General features: G+C 52.1%; 2 protein-coding genes across 2 annotated transcripts; one reads left to right on the top strand and one right to left on the bottom strand.

Moving 5' to 3' along the window:
- Positions 1-254: 254 nt before the first annotated feature.
- LOC125519347 lies at positions 255-16,007 on the bottom strand. The gene is made up of 2 exons (XM_048684187.1): positions 14,765-16,007; positions 255-1,712 (listed from the first exon to the last, which is right to left on the bottom strand). The coding sequence occupies exons 1-2, from the start codon at positions 15,935-15,937 to the stop codon at positions 255-257; spliced, it is 2,631 nt and encodes an 876-aa protein (XP_048540144.1). The 5' UTR covers positions 15,938-16,007.
- A 3,567-nt stretch (positions 16,008-19,574) lies between these two features.
- Positions 19,575-20,472, top strand: LOC125521898 (protein DMP3-like). Its single transcript, XM_048686959.1, has one exon. It carries the CDS (start codon positions 19,612-19,614, stop codon positions 20,347-20,349), a length of 738 nt encoding a protein of 245 aa, XP_048542916.1. The 5' UTR covers positions 19,575-19,611; the 3' UTR covers positions 20,350-20,472.
- The last annotated feature ends 6,364 nt before the right edge of the window (positions 20,473-26,836 follow it).

The raw sequence follows: 26,836 nt of genomic DNA, 5'->3' as shown, positions 1-26,836 counted from the left end.
GGTTGCATTGTCATGGAGCACAACGAACATCACGTTGTTTAGTACAGAAGCCGAAAGAGAGCAAAACAGCATGGCCATGAAGACACTTCCCAGAGGCAAGAAAGCACTGGAGGGAAACTACCCAAAAGCATAAGCACGTACTGAAGACATAACCCACACGCACTACACGGACGGCACAAGCGCCATCCAACCACATACAAGGTAGTTTGCTTAACATCTGAAACTAAAACAGCCCTTACGAACTAGCATGGCGTTCAGGCCGCTGACAGCTGCGATACTTGGTTGTCCTGAGCCATAACACCATCTCGGGCCAACTCTAGAGCCCCGGTGCCGCCATGATCAATTAGAGCATCTTCGATGTCGTTGACAGCCGAGTCGTCGAGGTGGAAGAATTCTCTCATTGCCAGAATCACTTCAGGGGCTAGCTGCTCCTTGAACTTGGCCGTGAACTCATCAAGAATGGCTTCAGTCACGTCCTCTCCATTTTTGGTGATTCCCATCGTCCGGCAAATGAGCTTCTCTGCAGCCTTAACCGCCATGGCCACAGCAGGGGTGCCGGACCGCTTGACCTTCTGCAGGGTGAGGCCACCTCTGGTAGAAATCTTGACACCGGCCAGGGTCTTTCGGCGAGCCGCTGGTGGCCTGGGAGGGGGTGACTCAGGTGTGGCAAGGACGCCCATTTGTCGCTCCACGAAGATTGACATGAGGGCATCAGTGGAGACGCCAACCGCACCATCACGCACAGGTGAAGGGGTACGACGCAGGGGGCCGACGCATGCGAGTGGCGGTGTGGGCGACGATTGGAACCCCGGGGGCCTCGAGGGTGACACCAGAGGCCGAGCGAGCGTTGTGGGAGAGCAGAGCTCGCTCATGGCATGGTTTGCAGCGACCAGAGTCAGAGGGGAGGACCTGGCCTCGGCGCGCTTGGATATGGGGCTCGGCGGCAGCACTGTTGTTGGAGAAAGAGGGGGTGACGCCGGTGGAGTTCTCTCCTCCAGAGAGCGGCGCCTGGAGGCCCGTGGCGACGCCTGGCGTGATGGACTACGCCCACGAGCCTCAATGAGCACCGGCTCATGCGTGCCCAGGAGCTCGAGGGCGCGGACCGGCTCATCACTGCCCGAGCCCGATCCCCGCAGAATGGCCGCACACGCCAGAGGGGTGGCCACAACAGCAGCGCTGGTGCTATCATGGCGGCGTCCACCGGACCTGTCTCTGGTGCGGTCTTGGCCCCCCTCGTGCTGGCGCTCACGCGGGTTGCGGGAAAGCGAGCGTCGGACCCTGGCGCCCCAGCCTTCCCGAGGGCGACCTCCTTCACGTCCGCGCCTTCCGTCGCGGTCGCCGTCGTCTTCGCGTCTATCCGCACGGCGCTCAGCGCACCCCTGAGCTGGACGGCGCTCTCGCGGAACAAAGGTGCCATCGACCACCTTCCTGTACCAGGTGAACTCATGCACGTCTGGTGGCGGTGGGTTGTCGTCAGCGGCGGCGGCCATGGAGTGGTCCTCGTGGAGGTCGAGGTGGATGAGGATGCGATGGCGGAGGCCCCGCCGACCACGGCGGCGGTGACCGCGGGCCGGAAGTGTGAGCCACTTAACCTTGGGGATGGCGTCGGGGTTCGCCATCCAAGCCCAGAGCGCCAGGTCTCTGGTGTCCTCCTTGCGAAGCGACCGCTGCTCGATGTAGTCAAGCGAGCATCCGCGGCCGATGAGGAAGCACTAGTAGAAAACAGGGCTATGGTCCAGGTCGGCTCAGCCCATTAGTCCCGGTTCAGTCTAGAACCGGGACCAATGTGGGCATTGGTCCCGGTTGGTGAGTCCAGGGGGCCGTCCGGGCCACGTGGGGCATTGGTCCCGGTTCGTCTGGACCTTTTGGTCCCGGTTAGTGGGACGAACCGGGACCAATGGGCCTCGCTCCTGGCCCACCACCATTGGTCCCGGTTGGTGGCTTGAACCGGGACCAAAGGCTTCCCTTTAGTCCCGGTTCCTGTCATCAACCGGGACCAATGAGGTGCCTATATATACCCCCTCGCGCAAGAGCAGAGCTCAGTGCTCTGTTTTTTCTGGCCGAGGGGGAGAGGGCTTTGTGGTGCTCTAGCTCACCTCCTATGCACATGAGGTGTTCGATGGAATGCCCGAGTCACACTACTTAAGCTTTCTCCTCTCGAAGCTCGACCTCCAAGCTCCATTTTCCTCGAGATTTGTCTAGATTTAGCGGTCCGTCACGCCCCGTCCCCGTCTTCACCGCCGTCGATGACCCGCGCCGATCTCATCACCGACACCACCGTGGTGAGCCTCTTGTTCTTATCTTCTTTCTGAAAGGAAAAATATTCTTACTAGTATGTTTAGATAGATACTTGTATCATTTTCTTACATTTATTATTGCATCTTATATAGTGCGATGGTTTTGGTATCCGCCCCCGTCGGCCCTCGTCCTGTCTATGATTCGGATTTGGTATGTATATTATCTTTATAACTATTGGTTATTGTTTATGAAAATTATGCCGACCAACATGACATAGATTTTATTTATCTAGGATGTATGTGAATCGGAAATGCCAACCGACCCTATTGTCGAGAGGTTAAATTTAGTTGAAGAAGAAAACAATTTGTTGAAGGAAAAAATAAAAAAATGAGGAGGAGAAGATGATACTGGAGTTGCATGTTGCGGATGTCGTCGATGATCACAAGATCAAGATGGATGCAATGCGCTTGAAGATTAGAAAGATTAGAAAATATGCCATTCATACCGAGGCTTGGTATCATTATGCCGTTGGATCAATTGTTACCTTGGTTGCGATTATGATCGCATTTGTTTTCGCATTGAAATGTTTTACATAGTTTCAATGTATGGTTTAATTAATTAGATGCTCTGGAGAGCTATATGTTGTTAGATGAGAACTATGTATTCACTTTGGTTTTAATGTGATGATGAACTTCTATTAATTTGGACACTTAATTATATATAATGCACGCAGATGAACCGGCAATGGATGTACGGTGACAGACACACCCGCGAGTACATTAAGGGCGTGCATGAGTTTCTCGATGCGGCTGAGGCAAACAAGTCGAATGGTTTTATGTGTTGTCCATGCACTGAAGGTGGGAATACGAGGTCTTACTCTAACCGGAAAATCCTTCACTCCGACCTGCTTTACAAGGGTTTCATGCCACACTATAATGTTTGGACGAGGCACGGAGAAATAGGGGTTATGATGGAAGACGGCGAAGAAGAAGAGTACGATGACAACTATGTGCCCCCTGTATACGGTGATGCTACAACGGGGGGAGCTGGTGAAGATCAAGAGGAACCAGACGATGTGCCCAATGATGCTGCCACGGGTGAAGCTGCTGAAGATCAAGAGGAACCAGACGATGTGCCCGATGATGATGATCTCCGCCGGGTCATTGTCGATGCAAGGACGCAATGCATTAGTCAAAAGGAGAAGCTGAAGTTCGATCGCATGTTAGAGGATCACAAAAAAGGGTTATACCCCAATTGCGAAGATGGCAACACAAAGCTCGGTACCGTACTGGAATTGCTGCAGTGGAAGGCAGAGAATGCTGTGGGCTGACAAAGGATTTGAGAAGCTACTGAAAATATTGAAGAAGAAGCTTCCAAAGGATAACGAATTGCCCGACAGTACATACGCAGCAAAGAAGGTCGTATGCCCTCTAGGATTGGAGGTGGAGAAGATACATGCATGCCCTAATGACTGCATCCTCTACCGCGGTGCATACAAGGATCTGAACGCATGCCCGGTATGCGGTGCGTTGCGGTATAAGATCAGACGAGATGACCCTGGTGATGTTGACGGCGAGCCCCTCAGGAAGAGGGTTCCTGCGAAGGTGATGTGGTATGCTCCTATAATACCACGGTTGAAACGTCTGTTCAGAAACGAAGAGCATGCCAAGTTGATGCGATGGCACAGTGAGAACCGAAAGAAAGATGGGAAGTTGAGAGCACCCGCTGACGGGTCGCAGTGGAGAAAAATCGAGAGAAAGTACTGGGATGAGTTTGCAAAGGACCCAAGGAATGTATGGTTTGCTTTAAGCGCGGATGGCATTAATCCTTTCGGGGAGCAGAGCAGCAATCACAGCACCTGGCCCGTGACTCTATGTATGTATAACCTTCCTCCTTGGATGTGCATGAAGCGGAAGTTCATTATGATGCCAGTTCTCATCCAAGGCCCTAAGCAACCCGGCAACGAAATTGATGTGTACCTAAGGCCATTAGTTGAAGAACTTTTACAGCTGTGGAATGGAAACGGTGTACGTACGTGGGATGAGCACAGACAGGAGGAATTTAACCTTAAGGCGTTGCTGTTCGTGACCATCAACGATTGGCCCGCTCTCAGTAACCTTTCAGGACAGACAAACAAAGGATACCACGCATGCACGCACTGTTTAGATGACACTGAAAGTATATACCTGGACAAATGCAGGAAGAATGTGTACCTGGGCCATCGTCGATTTCTTCCGACCAACCATCAATGTCGAAAGAAAGGCAAGCATTTCAAAGGCGAGGCAGATCACCGGAAGAAGCCCGCCATGCGCCGGTGATCACGTACTTGCTATGGTCAATGATTTACACTACGTAATCTTTGGAAAGGGTCCCGGTGGACTAGCTGTTCCGAATGACGCTGAGGGACACGCACCCATGTGGAAGAAGAAATCTATATTTTGGGACCTACCCTACTGGAAAGACCTAGAGGTCCGCTCCTCAATCGACATGATGCACGTGACGAAGAACCTTTGCGTGAACCTGCTAGGCTTCTTGGGCGTGTATGGGAAGACAAAAGATACACCTGAGGCACGGGAGGACCTGCAACGTTTGCACGAAAAAGACGGCATGCCTCCGAAGCAGTATAAAGGTCCTGCCAGCTACGCTCTTACGAAAGAAGAGAAAGAAATCTTCTTTGAATGCCTGCTCAGTATGAAGGTCACGAACTGGCTTCTCGTCGAATATAAAGGGAATAATAAATATGCCAGAGAAAAAGTTTCAGAACCTAAAGTCTCATGACTGCCACGTGATTATGACGCAACTGCTTCCGGTTGCATTGAGGGGGCTTCTACCGGAAAACGTCCGATTAGCCATTGTGAAGCTATGTGCATTCCTCAATGCAATCTCTCAGAAGGTGATCGATCCAGAAATCGTACCAAGGCTAAGGAGTGATGTGGCGCAATGTCTTGTCAGTTTCGAGCTGGTGTTCCCACCATCCTTCTTCAATATCATGACGCACGTCCTAGTTCATCTAGTCGACGAGATTGTCATCCTGGGGCCCGTATTTCTACACAATATGTTCCCCTTTGAGAGGTTCATGGGAGTCCTAAAGAAATATGTCCGTAACCTGCGCTAGGCCAGAAGGAAGCATCTCCATGGGCCATCAAACAGAGGATGTTATCGGGTTTTGTGTTGACTTCATTCCTGGCCTTAACAAGATAGGTCTCCCTAAATCGCGGTATGAGGGGAGACTGACTGGAAAAGGCACTCTTGGAAGAGACTCAATAATATGCAGGGACGGATATTCTTGGTCTCAAGCACACTACACAGTTCTACAGAACTCTACCTTGGTGACCCCGTATGTCGATGAACACAAGAACAGTCTGCGCTCCAAACACCCGGAGCAGTGCGACGACTGGATTACATGTGAACACATCAGGACTTTCAGCAGTTGGTTGGAAACACGTCTCAGAGGTGACAACACTGTTTGTGATGAGTTGTACTTGTTGTCCAGGGGACCATCTTTGACTGTATTGACTTACAAAGGATACGAGATAAATGGGAATACATTTTACACGATCGCCCAAGATCAAAAGAGCACCAACCAAAACAGCGGTGTCCGCTTTGATGCAGCAACCGAGAGCGGAAAGGACACATATTATGGTTACATAGTGGACATATGGGAACTTGACTACGGACCTGATTTTAAGGTCCCTTTGTTTAAGTGCAAATGGGTCAATCTGTTAGGCGGCGGGGTACAGGTAGACCCACAGTACGGAATGACAACAGTGGATCTGAAAAATCTTGGGTACAATGACGAACCGTTCGTCCTAGCCAATGATGTGGCACAGGTTATCTATGTGAAGGACATGTCTACCAAACCGAGAAAAAGAAAAGATAAGGAAGCGAATACATCATACGATGAGCCAAAGCGCCACATAGTTCTTTCAGGAAAAAGGGACATCCTGGGAGTGGACGGCAAGACAGACATGTCTGAAGATTATGAAAAGTTTCATGAAATTCCTCCCTTCAATGTCAAGGCTGACCCAAGCATCCTGATAAACAATGAAGATTATCCATGGTTACGGCGCAATAAGCAAATGACACAAGCGAAGAAAAAGTGAAGACTTTCTCCCGCAACTATTATGATGATACCATGCCAAATTTGTAACAGACGAACATGCTACCATTGTCCGTTTTGTACATGCACATGCTATGTGGGTGAAATTATGATACCATCCCAACTTTCAACTTTTTCAGAGTTCATTTGAAATGCTTTCATGTCTTATGGTTTGAAACTTTGATACTTCGAAAGTGATTGTCCATTTTGTACACGAAGTGCATCAAGTTTTTGTCGTAACCCTCTCTACTTTTTGGAACATGCTATGTGGGTGAAATGATGATACCATGCCAACTTTCAACCTTTTCAGAGTTCATTTTGAAATTCTTTCCAATTTCAGAGTCATTTAGCTCAAAGAATGAATTAATAGCAAACAGAATGAACTACAAAACTTTTATGAAAATAAAAACAATCAATTAAAATATTATGTTATGATCAACTAAAATAAAACTATAATATTCTTCAATAGCAAAAAGAATATAATTTGTGTGACCTAAAATCAAACTATAAGTATTTAATTGTAAGTATAAATAAAAAATAAATAGCAAAGAAGAAAAAAATTCTAATTTTATAGTAAAGTTATTCATAAACTAGTGATTCACACAAATTTTTTAAAATTCAAATTTAAACTATTTAAAATTTAAAACTAATGGCACTAACAGAAAGTTTATAATTTTTGTGACCTAAAAGCAAAAAGAAATCACTAAAAAACTGTAAGTATTTAGTTGTAAGTAGAAATAAAAAATAAATAGAAAAAAATCTATTTTTATAGTAAAGTTATTCATAAACTAGTGATTCATACAAATTTTTAAAAATTCAAATTTAAACTATTTAAAATTTAAAAGTAATGGCACTAACAGAAAGTTTATAATTTTTGTGACCTAAAAGCAAAAAGAAATCACTAAAAAACTGTAAGTATTTAGTTTTAAGTAGAAATAAAAAAAATGAAAAACCAAAAAAATATAGAAATAAAAAAGAAAAAACCAAAAAAATGCCTCCTACTGGGCCTCCACGGCCTGAATACGACTAGAAACCCTACATGGGCCAGGATTCAGGCCCGCAGAAGGCCCAATAGGCCCACAGGTAGTAGCAAGTTTAGGCCCGAAAGCCTGCATTAGAGAGGAGCTCGAACGGGTAGGCACACCAGCGCTTATAAACCAGTGCCGGCGCCCTTCAGCTAGCGATGTGGGACTAAACTTTTGGGCTCGGGGCAGCAAAGGCCATCGGTCCCGGTTGGTGGCACCAACCGGGACTAAATGGGGCATTGGTCCCGGTTCGTGGCACCAACCATGACCTATGCCCCCCTTTAGTCCCGGTTGGTTCCACCAACCGGGACCAAAGGCCGCCGCTTCCCGCCCTTTGGGCTGCTGAAAATTGGCCTTTGGTCCCGGTTCGTGGCACCAACCGGGACTAAAGGGGGCATTAGTCCCGGTTTGTGCCACCAACCGGGACCAATGCTCCGTCTATATAAGCCACACTTGTGAAAAATTTGGTTCAGTTTCTTCGATCCCGCCCCGACGTCGCCGCCAGGCTGCCCCTCTGCTCGCCTCGCTGTCGCCGCCGTTGCCCTTGCCCCGCCCCCGAGCGCGCCCTGCCTCGCCGTCGTCGCCGGCCGCCCGTCCACCGCCCCCGAGCACCCCCTGCGCCACCGAGCCCATCCGCCGCCCCCGAGCACCCCCTGCGCTCCCGAGCCCGTCCGCCACCACCGAGCGCGCCCTGCCGTCGCCCTCGCCCTCGCCGACCCCGAGCCCGTCCTCGTCGTCGTCGCCCCCGATGCCGGCCGCCCGCGTCTCCTCCCCGATCCCTCCGGGAGAGGTAGCTACCGCCCCATCCTCCCCCCTTCCTTCCTTCCCTGCTCCTTAATTTGCAAAATATTGATATGATGTAGATGTATGTATGTATGTATGAGTTGGGGAGAAAGTTTATAATTTTTGTTCATATATACTGTAGATGTATGTATGATGAATTTTGATATTTTTTTGTTCATATATAATGTAGATGTATATGTATGTATGGAATGATATCGATGGATGTATGTATATAGAACATTCGTAGAAAATATGACGAATCCGATATGACCAATGTCCCCCTCCGGTTCACTCGGGAACACTAACTATCTCGGAGAAAAAAATGTTATCGGGGTCGAGGGTCGTCGAACATGAGAGGAAGAAGAGGATAAAAAAGAAGAGGAAGAAGAAAAAAAAGAGGAGAAGAAAGAATAGAGGAGCTTCTCCTCTATTCTTTCTTCTCCTCTTTTTTTTCTTCTTCTTCATCTTTTTTTTATCGGGAGGGGTCGACGGTCGCCTAGGGGTTGAGGGTGGGGGGGGGTCGAGAACGCCGAACATTCATGAGAGAGGCGAGGAAGAAGGGGAAGAAGAGGGAGAAGAAGAGGAGAGGAAGAAGAGGAAGTCTTCTCCTCTATTCTTTTTTCTCTTCTTTTTTCTTCTTCTTCTTCCTCTTTATTTTATCGGGAACGAGGGTCGTCAAGAGGTCGAGGAGCGGTAGAGGAGAAACCCTAAATAGAAAGTATCATCAGTGTGAGATACATGTACCGTCGGTGTCGGACACTACACCCACATCCCACAAGTGGCACGGGCTTCGACGCCCACGTCACTTGTGGGACGTGGATGTAGTGTCCGACACCGAAGGCCACATGTATCTCACACCCACGATACTTGCTAGCTATTTAGGGTTTCCTCTACCGAAAAGAAGAGGAGAAATAAATAAAAAGAAGAAAAAAGAAGAAAAAGAAGAGGAGAAGAAGAAAGGAATAGAGGAGAAGAAGAGAAAAATAGAATATATATTCTATTTTCTCTTTTCTCCTCTATTCCTTTCTTCTTCTCCTCTTTTTTTTTTCTTCTTTTTCTTCTTCGACACGTGGGGGGGGGGTCGAGAACGCCGGACATTCATGAGAGAGGCGAGGAAGAAGGGGAAGAAGAGGGAGAAGAAGAGGAGAGGAAGAAGAGGAAGTCTTCTCCTCTATTCTTTCTTCTCTTCTTTTTTCTTCTTCTTCTTCCTCTTTATTTTATCGGGAACGAGGGTCGTCGAGAGGTCGAGGAGCGGTAGAGGAGAAACCCTAAATAGAAAATATCGTCGGTGTGAGATACATGTACCGTCGGTGTCGGACACTACACCCACATCCCAAAAGTGGCGCGGGCTTCGACGCCAACGTCACTTGTGGGACGTGGATGTAGTGTCTGACACCGAAGGCCACATGTATCTCACACCCACGATACTTGCTAGCTATTTAGGGTTTCCTCTACCGAAAAGAAGAGGAGAAATAAATAAGAAGAAGAAAAAAGAAGAAAAATATATTCTATTTTCTCTTCTTCTCCACTATTCCTTTCTTCTTCTCCTCTTTTTTTTTCTTCTTTTCTTCTTCTTCTTCTTCTTCTTCTTCTACTTCTTCTTCTTCTTCTTCTTCTTCTTCTTCTTCTTCTTCTTATTAGCCGGAAGTAGAGAGAGGTTTCCTAGTGTCAAAGTATTGAAGAAATCCATGCCTTCAACATTAGCCGGAAGTAACCAGTGCATGTTGGTACGAAGTTCTGCAAAGTTGTTCTGGAATGGAGTCCCGGATAGAATAATCCGCCTTTTGGTACGAATTCAGCAAAGGCCTTCCAAATAGAGATATTCGGAAGGCTCTTGCTAAACTTTGTACCAAAAAGCGAATTATCCTATCCGGGACTCCGTTCCAGAACAACTTTGAAGAGCTTCGTACCATCATGCACATGTTACTTTTGCCTAATGATGAAGACATGGTTTTGTTGAATCCCTTAACACTAGGCAACCTCCCGACCCCTCGGCGATCCTATCGAACATGAGAGGAAGAAGAGGATAAAAAAAGAAGAGGAAGAAGAAAAAAAAGAGGAGAAGAAAGAATAGAGGAGATCTTCTACGTTTGGCACTAATATATCCATCTGTCATGTTTGAATAATAATTGCCATGTTGTAAATATTTGTAGAAACTATGGACACCGCCCTAGACGAAGCAACAAAAGAAGCGTTGTTGAGGGACATAATCGCAGAAGGAAGTGATGCCATCTCGTTGTTTCTCAACGAAACCGATGGTCTGGAAGGAGAGGGTGAACAAGCTGGCTACAGTGACCTAATGCCGGTGCAAGAAGAAGAACATGAGGACGGCTCCGGTGACCCAATGCCGGTGCAAGAAGGAGACCGTGATGACGGCTCCGGTGACCAAACCGAGTCCGGCCAGGTATATATATATTAGTTAAGCCTATGCTGACTAGCTGATTGATGCATTCATTGTTTTGGTATGTACACATATTAATTAAGTCTTTATTCTTTTTTCTAGCCCTCCGGATCGAGCACAACTTCGGTAAAGAGACGAGGCCCGCAGAAAAAGTTGAGCTCGGATGAAAAGTTTGAGATCATAGCAATCGTGCCCGACGGCCAACCTATTGAACCCCTCCGGACAAAGAGCGCATTTGTTGGTCAGTGCGGGGTTCTGGTTAGGGACAAGATCCCGATAAGCATCCAGCAATGGTTTAAGCCGGCTACAGAAGACCCTGAGGTCTCTTATGTCAATGATATGCAGAAAAATGATCTTTGGACTGAGCTGAAGTCAAATTTCACCCTACCGCCTGAGGATAATCCAGAGAACCTAGTTAAAGAGAAATTAATCAAGTCTTTTGCTCTGAAGAGGATGGCAGAACTATTCAGGAGGTGGAAGAAAGAGCTGAATAAGTTTGTCGAAAATAATGAGACACCAGAATTCAAGGGCAGATATGAGAAGATCAGAGATCACTGGCCCGCATTTGTGGCCCACAAGACATCGGAAAAGAGTCAGAAGATGTCGGCGACAAACAAGCAAAATGCTGCGAAGAAGAAGCTTCACCATCGCACGGGGTCAGGTGGCTACCTCGTAGCCCGGCCTAAGCGGTCCAAGACTGAGAATGATCTGGTTCATAAAGGGATCGAACCAGAGACAATTAACTGGCCAGACTGTTGCCGGACTTGGTTCTTCGGGGCTGGCGGAACCCTGGACCCTGTAATAGGGAAGTGCATTTGGACGAACGATCAAATGGACATACCAGTTAGTAAGCTTAAGCAGTATATCGAAGCAGCGCAGGAAGGGACGTTCTTTCCAGACAGAGAGAACGACGAGCTCACAATGGCCCTCGGGAATCCTGAGCACCCTGGACGGACACGAGGCACGCCAGGCTCCATTCCGTGGAAGGTTGGGTTTCCGGACGCAGGAGGTTACAAATCCCATGAGAGGAGGAAAAAAGTGCAGCAGACCCAAATGCAGGCGCTGCAAGCAAGGGTAGACGCGATAGAGGAACGAGAAGCAAATCGCAGCAAACGTACTGCCGAAGCCTCCCCCGAAGCTACCCCGCCATCTCAGCGCAGAAGCAGCGTGGCTTCCACCGAGCTGCTTCAGCCGGAGCATGCCTTGACGGCTCCTGCCAGCTATCCCGTGGATGCTATAACGGAGTCTCAAAATTGCCACCTTATGACGCAATGGATGAATTTGAAGGTCAAGGCGGCTGTTGGCTCTGTTTATCCTACTGAACCCGGCGCAACTTTTCACTGCCGGCCAATTCCAGAAGGATATGCTAGGGTGATGGTGGATGAGATAACGGAGGGATTTGAGGACCTCCAGCTTGACCATCCTACCGATGAAGGGGAGACTCGGCTGGGGTCTGCTCTGAAGACTCCATGCCTATGGCGGAAGGAGCTCATCAACCTTCCGAACTGGACGCCACCGCCTCCTCCTCCTCCTCCGGCGAGTTAGGGCACTCCGCCTCCACCGCCTCCTCCTCCGGCGAGTGACGATCAGGGCCCTCGGCTGGCTCCATCTCCGGCGTGTGGCGGCACTCCGCCTCCTTCTCCGCCTGCGCCGACGCACCCGAGAAGCCAGCCTCCTCCTTCTCCGCCTCGTCAGCAAGGGCGGAATAGACCTGCCGCCGCTCCAGCTGCTCCGGCGCGTCGTAGTCCTTCTCCTCCGCCTCTTAAGCAAGTAAAGAAGACAACCGCTACGTCTGCTCGGTCGGCGTCTAGCAGTACAACCAGAGGCGGGAGGACATATAGATTCGGCCTTCTCTGAAGACTCCAGAGAAGTTACCATACGAGAGGACCCAGGAGGAGAACACCGAGATCGCGCGAGAAGAAGTGAAGAAATTCTTTGAAGGGGTGAAAGCAAAGAAACATCCACCTCCGGAGGAGAAGGTAGATCGGGTGAAAGTGAAGCACACTCTGGCTGCCCTGACAAAACCACCGAAGTCTGATCCGCCGAAACGAAACTATGACCGCATTATTGGAAAGGAATTTGCCGAAGCGGAGCGGTCGGGAAGTACTGTCAGTGATCAAAGGCTGAAAGAACGACGAGCTGGGAAACAAATTGCCCAGCTCGGCGATCAAGTGAAGCAATCGTGCCCCCCGCTCAAGGTGCCTAGCCACAACGTCGCTAATGATCCGAGGATGGTGCCCGGTTATAGCAATCTTGCAGATTACCTGCCCGACGAAGTACATTATGAACCCATGGACGTGCAGATACAAAGATACGAGTACGGGAAGCCTCTCGTCAAAGATGAAAGATCTCTATCAACGATGATGCGAAGATTGCATGATTGGTACTTGAAAATCTGCAGAGACTCTGGGGGGAGGAGTACTTTGTATGTGAAAGTTAAAAAGGAGCATGACCTCATTGGAATTGATCTGTTGCCTGTTCCATTTGAGGAGTTCTATCAGTTTTTCAATCAATTGGCCCTCGATAAAACAACGGTCGCCTGCTACTGTCTGTAAGTAGTACTACTTCTGTCATTAAGTTTCTCTATATAGCTTAGCTCTTTCATTGCATGTATTTATAATCATCCTCACTATATTATGCAGATTGAAGATCGCCGAATTGAAGAAAATACAAGTCGGTGATATTAGGTTCATTAACACATATCTCATAGATGCAACTGAGGTTAAACTTCATGCCGCAGCTACCGAGGCCAACTTGCTACGACCGTTCGTAATAAATCAAAACAAAGATATAATACTCTTTCCTTATAACTTCAGGTGAGTGTTACTGTCTTGTGCGTATTCGGTTTCCCTTATATATTAGTCAAGGTTATAGTAATGTAATTGATGAGTTATGCATGTGTGTGCAGTTTCCACTATATTCTCCTAGAGATTAAGCTTGAGTAGGGAGTAGTAACCGTTTTAGACTCTAAACGAAAAGATCCCCAGGACTATGCAGACATGACTCAAATACTCCAGAAGTAAGTTAAATCGATCATTATCCACCATATCAGCAACTTTGTTCATTTCCTGATATCAAGTAATTGTTTTCTTTGTCCGGCAGGGTTTGGAGAAAATTCACCAAAACAGTTCCGGGACTGCCGAAGGAGCTGGAATTTAGACACCCGAAAGTAAGTACTATAGTAGCATGTTCCGCGCATCTCCTAGTGATTCAAGCGCTAGTTTCATCAATACCATTTAGCATTCTTGCTTATTAGTTTGATTGACCTCTATTTCTTGTAAAGTGGTTGTGGCAGGAACAAGGGAATGATTTCTGTGGATACTACATCTGCGAGTCCATCCGCCACACGACCTGTGAGCGGGGCGGGTACTCTAACGAACAATATGAAGTACGTAAATAACAACATTCACAATTTTATTTTATTACCATCATTTGTGTTGAGTTTCATTCATTCATATATATATGTATTGACCCCCTTCTTCAAATTAGATGTTTCGGAAGCGGGATGAACTCCTAGCACCAGCTCGCATGCGAGAAATTCAAGAGGAATTGGCAGCATTCTTTCTTGACCACGTGATCCCTGAAGACGGAGAATTCTATGTGGACCCTGAGTCCGTATGATTATATTTGTAAGAGATAATTATTGTATATATGTAGCCGGTAGTGTCAGATAGATATACGAGAACTTGTTGTTCGACCAATCTCTCGGAGAAGGAGAGGTGGTCGATATCACTTCTCTCTGTATGCATATATGTTCATGACGATCTTCTGTTTCCTTCGTTTGCTTACTAGCTAGCCAGCGTGTCTAGTCCTCTCTATACGTATGTATAGTACGTAGCGTCGACCAAGCACGAACATAAGAGAGGACACTTCTCTCTATTAATTATAGCTAGCTAACACAATATATGAAACACCTAAATTAACCCCCCAAAACCCCCAACCCCCCCCCCCTTCAAAAAAAACAAAAACCCCAGCCACAGAAATGCTGACGCATGGATGCCTATTGGTCCCGGTTGGTGCCTCCAACCGGGACCAAAGGGTCTCCTGACTGGGCTCTGCGCACTGCCCACGTGGAGGGCCTTTAGTCCCGGTTCTGGATTGAACCGGGACTAAAGGGGGGAGGTATTAGTACCGACACTTTAGTCCCGGTTCCGGAACCGAGACTAAAGGCCCTTACGAACCGGGACTATAGGCCCTTTTTCTACCAGTGAAGGTGGCTATGTAGTTGTTCCAGCCGTGGAGAGGGACACCTTCCAAGCAGAGGCGAACATGATGGAGCTGGTCTTCGTTGTCTGCATGAGCCTCGAGCCTCCACTCTCGCACGTAGATGCGGTGGCCGGTGCCCCGAAGGTGGCCGCGGGACACGGCGTCGGCGCAGTGGTGTTGGTACACGAAGCGAACAAGGAACTGCTCGGGGTAGTGCTTGACCACCTCGACGTCGGCCAGTCTTGCGCCCAGCTCTGTGGCGAGCTCAGCAGCCACCTGCTGGCAGGGAATGTCCTGCCGCGCCCCATCGAGCCATGCGACGGCACAGTTGGTGGAGAGGATGGCTTCCTCGGCCTGCATCTCCGGCGTCGCCGGGACAACCACGAAGTCCTCCTCCGGCCTGAGCGCAGGGTCGCCAAGGCGTGGCACCTCGGGGTCACCACGGCGTGGCATCGTGGCTGGGCCGGCGTGAAGCTGCAACAGGGGAGGCGGGCAAGGGATCTCCCAGCCCCGACCAGGACGAGGCGGCACCTCTTGACAAGCAGTAGACGATACAGGGCGGGGGAGCGGAGGAGGAGGCACAGCAGGGCCGTCGAGGGAGCTTAATGGCTTCCAGTTGTTGCTGCAACCACGTGACTTGTGCCCATTTTGAAGGCAGCGGGAGCAGCGGATGGGATCCCTGCACAGCTCAGCACGGTGACCCCGGTGTAGGCATCGGCAGCAGCGGCCAAGGAGCCATCGAGGGATGGGCGCCAGCTTGAATGCAGGGGCCGGGGCGGCCAAAGCCGGGCGGCGCGGGCCTTTGGTTGACACGACGAGCTGCCAGCCGCCGGTCACATCGGCATCGCGCCCCGCGCCCGTCCTCGCCACTGGCATTGAAGGCACGGCAGGAGCTGGGGGTGAGGAGGCCAGCTGCCACGCATCCTCGCAGTTATGGCCGCCACCTAGATCTTGAATGCTCGAGACCGCAGCAGCAGGAACGGCACGCCCCGGACCTGGCCTTGCCTGGCACGACGACGTCGCGATCGTCTGCGAGACGGGGACGAACTCCACGGAAGAGGTCGAACCACCCCGGCCTGCCGGCGGGATTGGATCTGACGAGGTTGGGGCTGTCGAGCACAGCTGCAGCGCGAGACGGCCAGGGGCGCCAGCAGGGCCACCGACAGGCGGTGGAGGAAGGGGCATGAACCAGGAGGCGAAGCCCAGGTCCGAGCAGGGAGGCGCAGCCGGCGTCGGCGGCGTGGTCGTGGCGCGGGAGGGGCGCAGGTCCGCCATTCTCCTTATTTGTGAATCTTATTTAGCAAGTGGAACTAATAGTACTAGGCTAGTATTTCTTATGATTACAACTTTTTGGGAAATATACTTGTGTGCTGTTTAATTTATTCATGCAAAATTTAATGAAACCATTTGTGTGGGCACATGCCCTTGTTCGCCGCGCTTGTAATATTTATCTTTTAATTAAAGAGAAAAGTAGGTGCCCCGTCCCCCGTGCCGCTCCCGCGAGCGGCCCGGGCGGAACCCTAGATCGCCGCCGCTGCTCCCTTCCTTCGCCTTCCTTCTCCCTCGCCGCCGCCAGGGGACGCTGCCGGGCAAAGCCCGCGCGTGCGTCGGCGACGGCGGGGCTCCCTCCCTCCTCGCGAGGCTCCTGGGCGGCGCGGGACAGCCGGCCCTCGCGGCGGCACTCGGCTCGGCGGCATGTCGGGTCGCCGGCGGATCTGCGGGGCTCCCCTTTGGTGGCACTACGGCGATGGCGGCGGCGTGGTCTGCGTGGGGCGGCGAGGCGCGGGCTCCTCCTCCTCCCTATCTGATGGCGCCGCGGTGGCGCCGGCGCTCGGGCGTGCGGCGGGGTCCGCGAGGGTGGTCGGCGCGCGACGTCTCCCTCCCCGATCTGATGGCTCCACGGTGGTGCCAGTGCTCGGGCGGCGGTTGGCGTCGGCAAGCGGTGGCGAGCGCTGGGATCTCGGCGGCGCTCCGGCGTATGCAGGCGGCGGCGGTCCCTGTGCGCGGTCGGCAGCTCCGTCTCTGACCCGGACGGCGTGGGGGATGGCGGCGGCCCAGCGTGGCCGGCGATCTGGATGCGGTGGTGCCGGTGGATCGCTGATCTGCCGGTACTCCAGGGTCTGCCTGGTGGTGCTGGTGGTGACGGCGGCCCATGCACGAGAGTTGGATTTTTTCAAACTGATCTGGGTGAAAACTTGCCTTCGGCTTCTGCTAAGGCCGGCGGTGGCGGCGCTATCTGCGTCGTTCCCTCCTTGAAGGCATCGCGGTGGAGAAGTTCAAGGCCACTCTCTGCTACCTCCGGGGGAAACCCTAGATCGGATGATCGGATGACGGCGGCGCTCTGGTGTCGTTCCTCCCTTGGGGGCATCATTTTTGGAGGTACATACGTGATCGAGGGACCAGAGGACGGATTCTTTGGTGGAGCGGTACTTCATCCTACACACTGATGGCGACGGATCTTCACGGCGTGGCTCAGTGCAGATTCGGAGTTCGCTGTGGGAGGATGAACTCGCGCAGGAGGACGACGCTGTCGGGCGTCGTGGTGGCGTCGATGGCAGAGAGACCTGGCACGGTACATGCAACAGTACAACTCTGAAGATAGATTTGTGGCAGGTGGCTGCGGCGGCCTCATACCCGGCAGGCGTCCTGGTTGAGGAGTGCGCCAGACTGGTAGGTGCCCCATACCCGGCAGGCGTCCTGGTTGGGACCTCAGGTCTTAGATGCTTAGGTTTGGCTGCGATGTCTGTTTGGTATTAGGCCCAGACTATCTGCATCCCTTCAACATAGGGTAGCGACAGTTGTTGCTTAGACGGTGACTTTATTCTTGCTGTTGTATGGCTTTGTAAGGTTTTGTGTTAATAATTAATAAAGTGGCCGTATGCATCGCCCAGATGCAGAGGCCGGGGGTCATCCTCCTTTTCTAAAAAAAATTAAAGAGAAAAGTCATGTATGTATCTTGTATAAAAAGAATAATTGATGAACTTTGCTCGAAGTCTATCTAAACTCTACTGAAGCCTGAAGTTTTTGAATTTACTCACACAAAAAGAAAACAAAATCAATCCAAATTTGTGGGGAAGGCAGGTGCTCTGCCCATTTCAACATAGGGACATAGCAAAAAGGAGTACAAAATATTATATGGAAACATGGAAAAAAGATTTAAAAAAGAAAAAGGAAAATGTGAACTTCATATCCAGTGTGAGAGCTAACCGTCTTTCGTCAACGTCTTCCTTTGCAAGGGAAACTAAGTCGAGCACAATAGTAAGTGTGGTTTCGTTGAAAATTCGTTTGTTTCGCTCCTTCCACGCATTCCACATCACATAAAACATACTTTGGCAGAACAATTGTGAAAGGCAAACTTTATTGCGGTTAAACATACTCTTGCTCCACCGATCTCCAAAAGGGGTGAAGTTGTGTCATCCCTCGGTGGACAGAAAACCAAGTCCATACAACTCCTCAAATTCCACAACCGAATAGGGTTTGCAATGCTGGTTTAGCTAATGTCTAGGAATTATGCCATCGAAGTCATCGAAGTCAATGGATTGTTTGGCACTCTAAATAGGATATCGAGCTTAAAGAAGTACATACGTACCAAAGGTCGCTTTTGTTTCCATTGCGTTGGTCCATGGTGTGTCACTTTCGGGGTTGAATGGAGTAATATTGAAGATGCCTTGGTGGCAAGCTGCAATCTCGATATACATGTACAGTGGGACAAAAAGGACGTTTGCCCCCATTTTTTATTGAGAAACCCCTCGATTTACAAATAATACTACCAAAGAAGAAATTAAGGGCTTAGGGAAGCACTTTGCGAATGAATAATCCGGATGTTTGTAAGCAGGCACGGTGTTTCTTCGTTATCGCACGTTCGCGCTCGTGCGTCAAATAAACGTGAATTAACGGCACGACAGGGCATGAGAAAGAGAGCGATGGACGTGGGCGATTGGATCTGAGGCTTGTGGTCAATATATCTTCCTCTCAATATTATTAATCCATCCATCCCGAAAGTGACCAACGGGATGGAATGAAAAGCGACCTTCTGTATGTAGTAGCACGTGCGTGCTAGGACTAATTCAACGACGACGTCCATGGAAATTCGGCATGAAAGTAAATTCAACCCCTATTCAGAGTGGGAAGAAAAGGCCCCTTGTTGTACGCGCGTGCGTGCATGGGCATGGGCTAGTTCAGCAATGTGTACCCAGATCCAGTGCGTGCATGCACAATCGTTGGGTAATTTAGCCCCCTCCCAGTAAATAAACTACGTCGTGTGTACGGAGCACTGTATATCAGACAATTTTCGTCATCCTGGCTAATTAGCTACAGGTCTCCATGGTGGATATGCATGGAAAGTAGGTAGATTCCGCTAGGTCTCCACGGCCGTTGGAAGGCCAGCCATGTTCCGATCATACTACTGGCTATATCATATCATATCAACCATACTACTGGCTACTACTACTACGAGCCGATACTACTAGGGCACTGCAACCTCTTGGATCGAGTGCTCCTGCATACTACTGGCTAGTATATCATATCAACCATGTCCCGATCTTGAGGCTAATTAATTCCTTCTCCTCACCTTCGTGGAAGAAGACGGCGACCTTTTGTTGCCATTAGCGGAAGTTAACCAAAGAAAATGTAGAGAGAGTTCCGAGTACGTGGGGAAGAAAATGGGATGCAAAAAAACTTAGAAATTTCAATGCACGTAGAAACGACTCAGCACGCCTAGAAAAGTTGAAGTCAACATGTGCAGCCTCCAGCCTTCAACTAGCATGCCACACCACATGGACAAATCAACGTGGCCAACTTTGGACCCATTCTAAGAGGATTCGCCTATATAACACACCAAGGCTTGCGTTGCCACACGAATGGAACAGCTTAGGATATCTCTAATCGACCACACCATGGCTTCATCTTCCCCATCTTCCACAGTGATCCAGATGCCTCCAAGTCCACACAACAACGGCGTGACGACAGCCCCGGCCACGCCCAAGGATGCCGGCGACGTCCAAACCACGGCGCCGGCAGCAGCTCCCAGGCCAGTAGCAACGGCGACGGACAAGGTCATGTCGAGCGCCGCGAACCTCGCACAGCTCTTGCCGACGGGTACGGTGCTGGCGTACCAGGCGTTGTCCCCGTCCTTCACCAACCACGGCAAGTGCTTCTCCTCCAACCAGTGGCTCACCGCGGCGCTGGTCATCGTCCTCACCATCTCGTGCGTCCTCTTCTCCTTCACCGACAGCGTCCTCGGCCGTGACAAGAAGCTCTACTACGGCATCGCCACGCCGCGCGGTTTCAACGTCTTCAACTTCTCGGACGAAGAGGAGAAGCTGCAGTGGACTCCCGCCGAGTTCCGGAGCCTCCGCATCCGGCCACTCGACTTCATGCGCGCCGTCTTCACGGCCCTGGTGTTCCTCACCGTGGCTTTCAGCGACGTGGGGCTGCAGAATTGCTTCTTCCCTGGCGCTGGCAGGAACACCGAGGAGCTGCTGAAGAACCTGCCATTGGGCATCGCGTTTCTGTCCAGTTTTGTGTTCATGATCTTCCCCACAAAGAGGAAGGGCATCGGCTACAGCGACACCACTCCTCGTGAAAAGCTCACTTGATGTTAATATCAGTTGTTTCTGAACAGTTAGATGGATTTTAGATTATAATGTAATCATGCTATGTAGTATTATACCTTGAGGATAGATTCGGAACATTCTTTATGAACAGTTAGATAAATTTTAGATTGTAATGTTTAGATCACTTTTTTAACAGTTAATCATGGTATATGGGAGCAGTATTACCTATGCTTACTTAAAAAAATTATGTATTGTTCAATTCATCCATGCCAAATTTAATGAAACAATTTGTGTGGACGGATACCCTTTGTACAACGCTGTGGTTATAATGTTTATATTTTAATTAAAGAGAAGAGGCATGTATATACCTCCCCCCACAAAAGGAGTAGTTCTTGAACTTCGCTCAAAGTCTACCCAAACACGTACATGAATTATGAAGCCTGAGGTATTTCAACAACTGAATTTACCAAAATCATACCAAATTTCTCTCACAAACTGAGGTTTTCTTTGAAAAAAGCATGAAAGTCGAGTGCTCTGCCCATTTTATCAACATAGGGACAAAGCAAAAAGAAAAGGAGTACAATAAATATTTACATTTAGCCAAGAAAATAAAAGGGAAAGGAAATGAAAAACGAAAACGTGAACTTCATGTCTGGTGTGAGAGTTAACCGCCTAACCACCTCTGGTCAATGTCCACCTTTGCAAGATAAGCTACATCGAGCACCTAAGTGAGGGGGGTCTCGTTGAACGTTCGTCTGTGCCGCTCCTTCCACGTATTCCACATCCACATGAATCCTCGCTTCGGCAAGTTGATTGTGAAAGGCAGCCTTTATCACGGTTATCTTGTTCCACCAATCTTCCAAAAGGAAGAATTCATGCCTCGTCCGTTGGGGGGACAGAAAACCAAGTCCATACAACTCAGATTCCACGCAGTGAGCAGTGTTTGCAATGGTGGTGTTTCGCGGATCAGGAATTTTGCCGGCAAAGTCCACGGATCGTTGGGCACTCTGAATAGGATCCCATGCTTCCAGAAGTACATACAAAATGGCACCTTTATTTCCTTCGCCTTCAGTATTACTCCGTTCATGAGAAAGAGAGTGAAAGGGGGTGGTACAAAAGGCGAGCCTGTGTATATATCACGTGGAACAGAGCAACCTTCGAAAACAGATGATTCCTACTCGGATGGCGATAGCTGGCTCTGGCGATTGCGCCGGCGCCTCCCCTCTGCCCGTGGCGGCCACCGCTTCCGTCGCCCCCTCCGGCGTCTGCCCCGATCCGGCTCCCGCAACCCCGCCGCGGCCGTCCTCCCGATGCCCGTGCCCGCTTCCCCCATCGCGCCCCGGATCCGATGGGCGGATTTCGCCGATGATGAGCCCCCCCTCCCCGCCGCCACTCCCCGTCACGCCGCGCTGCCTTGCCGGGCCGATGGCTCAGCCCCCCACGTGAGGGGTTATGCTGCCGGCTCGCGGCCGCTGCGGTCGTCGACGGCGCCCTCGAGCTCTTCTCGAGCGGGTGGGCACCAAGGCGCGAGCTTGGCCGATAGGTCGGTTCGTTGCCAACGCGTGCGCTCCTGGGGCGTGGCTGGCCGCTTCGACAGGGGCCGCTCGCTCCTCCTGGTGCCGCCCGGCGGCGGGGGCCCGTCCGGCGGTCTCCCCGGCTTCCCCGGCGGTTCCCTGCGCTCCTTCGCCCTCGCGACCGGTCGCTCGTTCCTCCCCCTTCCGGCCATCCATTGCGGCCTTTGGATCATCGTCCCTCCGCTTCCTCTCGATCCGCCAGGGTCCCTTGCCCGTGGCTACCCGCGCCGGAGCTGCGCCGGCGGCGGCGACGACGCCCGCTCCTGCGGGGGGAAACCCTACGGGAGCCAAGGCTGCCCCGTCGTTCGGACCAGGCCTCCACTGCGCCTAGGCTCCTGGGCCCCGGCCCGGCCCAGCTCCTGGGCCTTCAGGCTGGCCAGTCCCTCCCCCCCTTCCCTGATGCCTCGCCACGGCCGATCTCCCTCCCCGCCCCGGACGTCGCGGCCCGCTTCCCCTCGCTCCCGTGGCCAGCCCCCGGCTCCTGCCTCCCGGCGATATGTGCCGCCCCACGCCTCTGGTCCCGCGGCCACGACCCTGGCGACTTCCTCGGGCGGTGGCGCCGCTCGCGGGCGCTCGGGGCCGGCCAAGAAGAAGAAGCGTCATGGTGCTCCCGGCGTTCTGCCCGTGCCCCCCTCGGCGGCCCCAGGATCCTCCGCCATGCCCGGCCCCGTCTCCGGCCTTCCCCGCCCTCCCCTGCTTCAACTGCGGGGTGGGGGCCATTCGCAAGTTAACCGTGTCAATCCTCAATGCTACTACCTCTGCAAGGATCCGGGCGACCCAGCCCTCCTGTGCCCGGATAGACCGGTGGTGTCGGAGCTCATGATGTACGGCCACGGTATCGAGGGGTTGGGCTTCTTCCACCTCGAGGTCCCTGACGTGTCGCCTCCCTCTCCCACTCTCCAGGCAGTCGTCACTGTGGTCGACGAGGTGGCCTCCCCGGAGATGATTGAGGCCGAGCTCAACCACCTTTACCGTCGTCTTCCTCGACTCCGTCAGCTACGGCTGCGCCACGCGCAGTGGCCGGATCACGCTCGCTCTCAACCAGCTAGTCGTCGACATCTCTAAGCCGATCCTCAATGCTCAGGCCGTGGCCATCCTTGACACCGCCTGGATCCTTGTGGCCAGCCTCCCTGACATTGCACGGTCTGAGCTCGTCATCCGCCAGATGTCCCGGCTCTTGGGCAAGGTGGTGGTGGTCGATGAGCTCTATCTGTGCAAGGAGGAGGAGGTCCGGGTCAAGGTCAAGTGCGTTGACTCCTCCAAGCTCCGCACCACCGTTCGAGTGTTCTTCAACGACCAGAGCTTTGACCATAGGATCGCCCCTGAGCCCCCCAACCACGTCGGTCACCCCCGCTTCTTCGACGTTGGCCTCCCCGGCGGCAACCCGGGGACCGACGGGGATTACCACGGACATCACCGTCCCCGCTCCCACCACTCGGAGGAGGAGGGGGGCTCGGAGGACTCCCGCTCCCTGTCCCCCTCTCCTCCTCCCCTTGCCGCTGGGGGCAAGGGCCGCCAGGCCGCTCCCCGCCAGCTCCTCGTCGGCCCCTCAGACTCGGTGACGACATCCTCCGAGGCGAGCGACATCTCCAGCGTCGGCCTGGTCGTCTATCCGGCTTCTTCCCCGTGCTCTCCTTCCTCGCCTGCTCCTGTTGCACTGGCCCTGGAGCCGGCCTCGCCCCCGGCGCCAGCTCCGGCTTCCAGTCTGCTCCTGGCGGCTTCGATGGTTCCCCCCTGAGGTGGCTGTGCCTGCTGGGGATGACGCCCCTCCTCCGGCGTCGCCCCTGCGGCCGCACAGCCCCCTCCGTCCGAGGCGCCACTCCCACCGCCTCTTCCTCTAGCGGCCACCGCTACGTGCAGTGTTGTCCCCCCTCCGGCTCTGTGGTGCTCATCCCTGACCCCGTCCCCGGCTCCGTTGCTCCCCGGCTGCATCGTGTCTGCTCCTATGGCTTCAGCCGCGGAGGTCCTGACCACGGATGGGGAGGCTTAGGTGACCACCCCCATGGCCGCCCAGCCCCCCCTCCACGGTCTGCGGCCTACTCTCGCCGCGGCCGGTCGGCTTCCTCTCCGGTGATCGCGTCCCGTCAGAGTGCTCGGCTGGATGCTGCTCACCCGAGGGTAGTCCGGCTCTGCCCATCCCCGAGCAGGCGGAGATCCTTGCTGCTGCTCGGAACCTAGAGCCAGGTATGCCTGCCGTCCCCCCTTCGGCTTCGTCTTGTTCTTTCTCTGCCCTTGAGTCTATTCCTCTAGGAAACCTCGCGAAGGTTGCTTCTGGCTTCGCCATCATATTTAGGGGGGAAGCTGGCCCCCCCTTAGTCCAGATTGAGGCTATTAGAGCCCGAGATTCTTGACGGAAGGCTCGACGAGACCCGTGCGGCTTTTCTTTTGCCACCCGTCCCACCCACGGCCGGCGAGACCCCTCCCCCGACGTTGTCGCGCCGAATGGGTGGCCTCCTCCCGCATGGGTGGGATGAAATTCGTGGCCGCACCCGCTCCCACCGCGGCCCCCCGTGCTCAAAGCGCCTCTCGTGTCCTGGGGTCAAGCAGCCCCCCTATGGCGCCTTAATGCGTGCACTATTCTGGAACATCCGCGTTTCGGCCATGATGGCCGATGCCGCCAACTAGTGGAGTACATGCGCGATGAACACATCGACATTGTTGCCATCCAAGAAACCATGCGCTCCGAATTCTCGCTCCCTGAGCTTGACCGTCTGAGCTCCCACCTCTTCGCGTGGCATTGGCTCCCTTCTAGTGGGAGTGTCGGCCACTCAGGTGGCATCCTTTTATGCGTTAAGGATGCCACTTTTGAGGTGGGTAGCATGGATCGGGGGGAATTCTTTGTGAGCATGGAATTGTTCGAGAGGTCTCTTAACTTCAAGTGGGAGATCATCATCGTCTACGGGCCTGCAGACCATAGTCGGTCTGCCGCCTTCCTCGAGGAGCTCCACCAGAAGATCTCTGTGGCCTCCCTTACGGTGGTGGTTGGAGGCGATTTTAACCTCCTTCGCGTCGCGGAAGACAAGAGCAATGCTAATGTCAGCTTTGCGCGGATGCAAATGTTCAATGACTTCATTGTTGATCTTGGTCTCCGCGAGATTGATAGGATTGGTGCCAGATTCACCTGGACCAATCGGCAAGCCTCCCCGACCTAGCCCGTCCTAGACCGGGTCCTAGTTTCCCCGGATTGGGACATCCGTTGTCCCTTAGCCTCCCTTCAAGCCAACACTCGGATTGGCTCGGACCATGTCCTGCTTCTCCTGTTCTCTGCTAATGAGCATCCGCCGGTCACCCCTTGATCCCGGTTTGAGACCTTCTGGCTCTCCCAAACCGGTTTCGCTGATGACGTGGGTGCTCGTTGGATCGAGGCCCGCACCCACCCTCACCCCCGTTCCCCTTCGGCCATCGATTCGTGGCACTTCTGCGCGAAGCGCGGACAGCAGTTCATGAAGGGGTGGGGTGCTAACCTGGGTCGTGACCTCCGTGAACGCAAGAAGGCGCTGTTATCCACGATCTAGGCCCATGACTTACGTGCTGATGGGGTGGGTCTTTCTCCTGACGAGTGGCTCTCCCGTTATGACCTGGAAGACCAGCTCTTCGTTATTTACACCGATGAGGAGGCCTATTGGCGCCTCCGCGGTGCCCCGAAATGGGTCTTGAAGGGCGACGCGAATACGGCCTACTTCCATGCCATCGCCAAAGGCCGCCGTAGATGCAACACCATCCCTCTCTTGTGGGATGGTGAGACCCTCCTTCAAGACCCCCGAGACATTCGGTCCCAGAATGCGGCCCTTATGGCCCCCTTTTCTGAGCGTGGGGTCTGGGATGCCATCAAGGGAATGAACCCAGCACTACTAGGAAAAGGCTTGCTAGTGGCGCACCTGTTTTGGCTACAAATGGCGCACTACAGGCCCAACAATAATTTGTTCACCCACCGTAGAATACTTATTCTCTTGAGAGAAGCCACTAGTGAAACCTATGGCCCCCGGGTCTATTCTCATCATATCAATCTCCATCACTTTAATCTTTCTTTGCTTTTTTACTTTGCCTTTACTTTTTGCTTTGCATCTTTATACCAAAAATACCAAAAATATTATATCTATCATATTTCACTCTCGTAAGTGACCGTGAAGGGATTGACAACCCCTAATCGCGTTGGTTGTGAGTAGCTATCATTTTGTGCAGGTACAAGGTACTTGAGCGTGGCCTCCTACTGGATTGATACCTTGGTTCTCAAAAACTGAGGGAAATACTTATGCTACTTTGCTGCATCATCCCTTCCTCTTCGGGGAAAACCAACGCAAGCTCAAGAGGTAGCAAGAAGGATTTCTGGCGCCGTTGCCGGGGAGTCTACGCAAAAAGTCAAAATACCAAGTACCCATCACAATCCCTATCTCTCGCATTACACTATTTGCCATTTGCCTCTCGTTTTCCTCTCCCCCACTTCTCCCTTGCCGTTTTATTCCCCCCCCCCTCTCTATCCTCCCTCTCTATTTGCCACCTTTGCCCGTTTGCTCTTGTTTGCTCGCGTGCTAGTTTGCTTGTTTGTCGCTGAGGGAGTCCTGGATTAGGGGGTGTCCGGATGGCCGGACTATACCTTCAGCCGGACTCCTGGACTATGAAGATACAAGATTGAAGACTTCGTCCCGTGTCCGGAAGGGACTTTCCTTTGTGTGGAAGGCAAGCTTGGCGATACGGATATGTAGATCTCCTACCATTGTAACCGACTTTGTGTAACCCTAGCCCTCTCCGGTGTCTATATAAACCGGAGGGTTTTAGTCCGTAGGACAACATACACAACAACGATCATACCATAGGCTAGCTTCTAGGGTTTAGCCTCTCCGATCTCGTGGTAGATCTACTCTTGTACTACCCATATCATCAATATTAATCAAGCAGGACATAGGGTTTTACCTCCATCGAGAGGGCCCGAACCTGGGTAAAACTTCGTGTCCCTT

This window comes from Triticum urartu, chromosome 7, assembly GCF_003073215.2.
Source record: "Triticum urartu cultivar G1812 chromosome 7, Tu2.1, whole genome shotgun sequence".
Classification (NCBI taxonomy): domain Eukaryota; kingdom Viridiplantae; phylum Streptophyta; class Magnoliopsida; order Poales; family Poaceae; genus Triticum; species Triticum urartu.
This window is presented reverse-complemented; position numbering and strand designations above follow the sequence as displayed.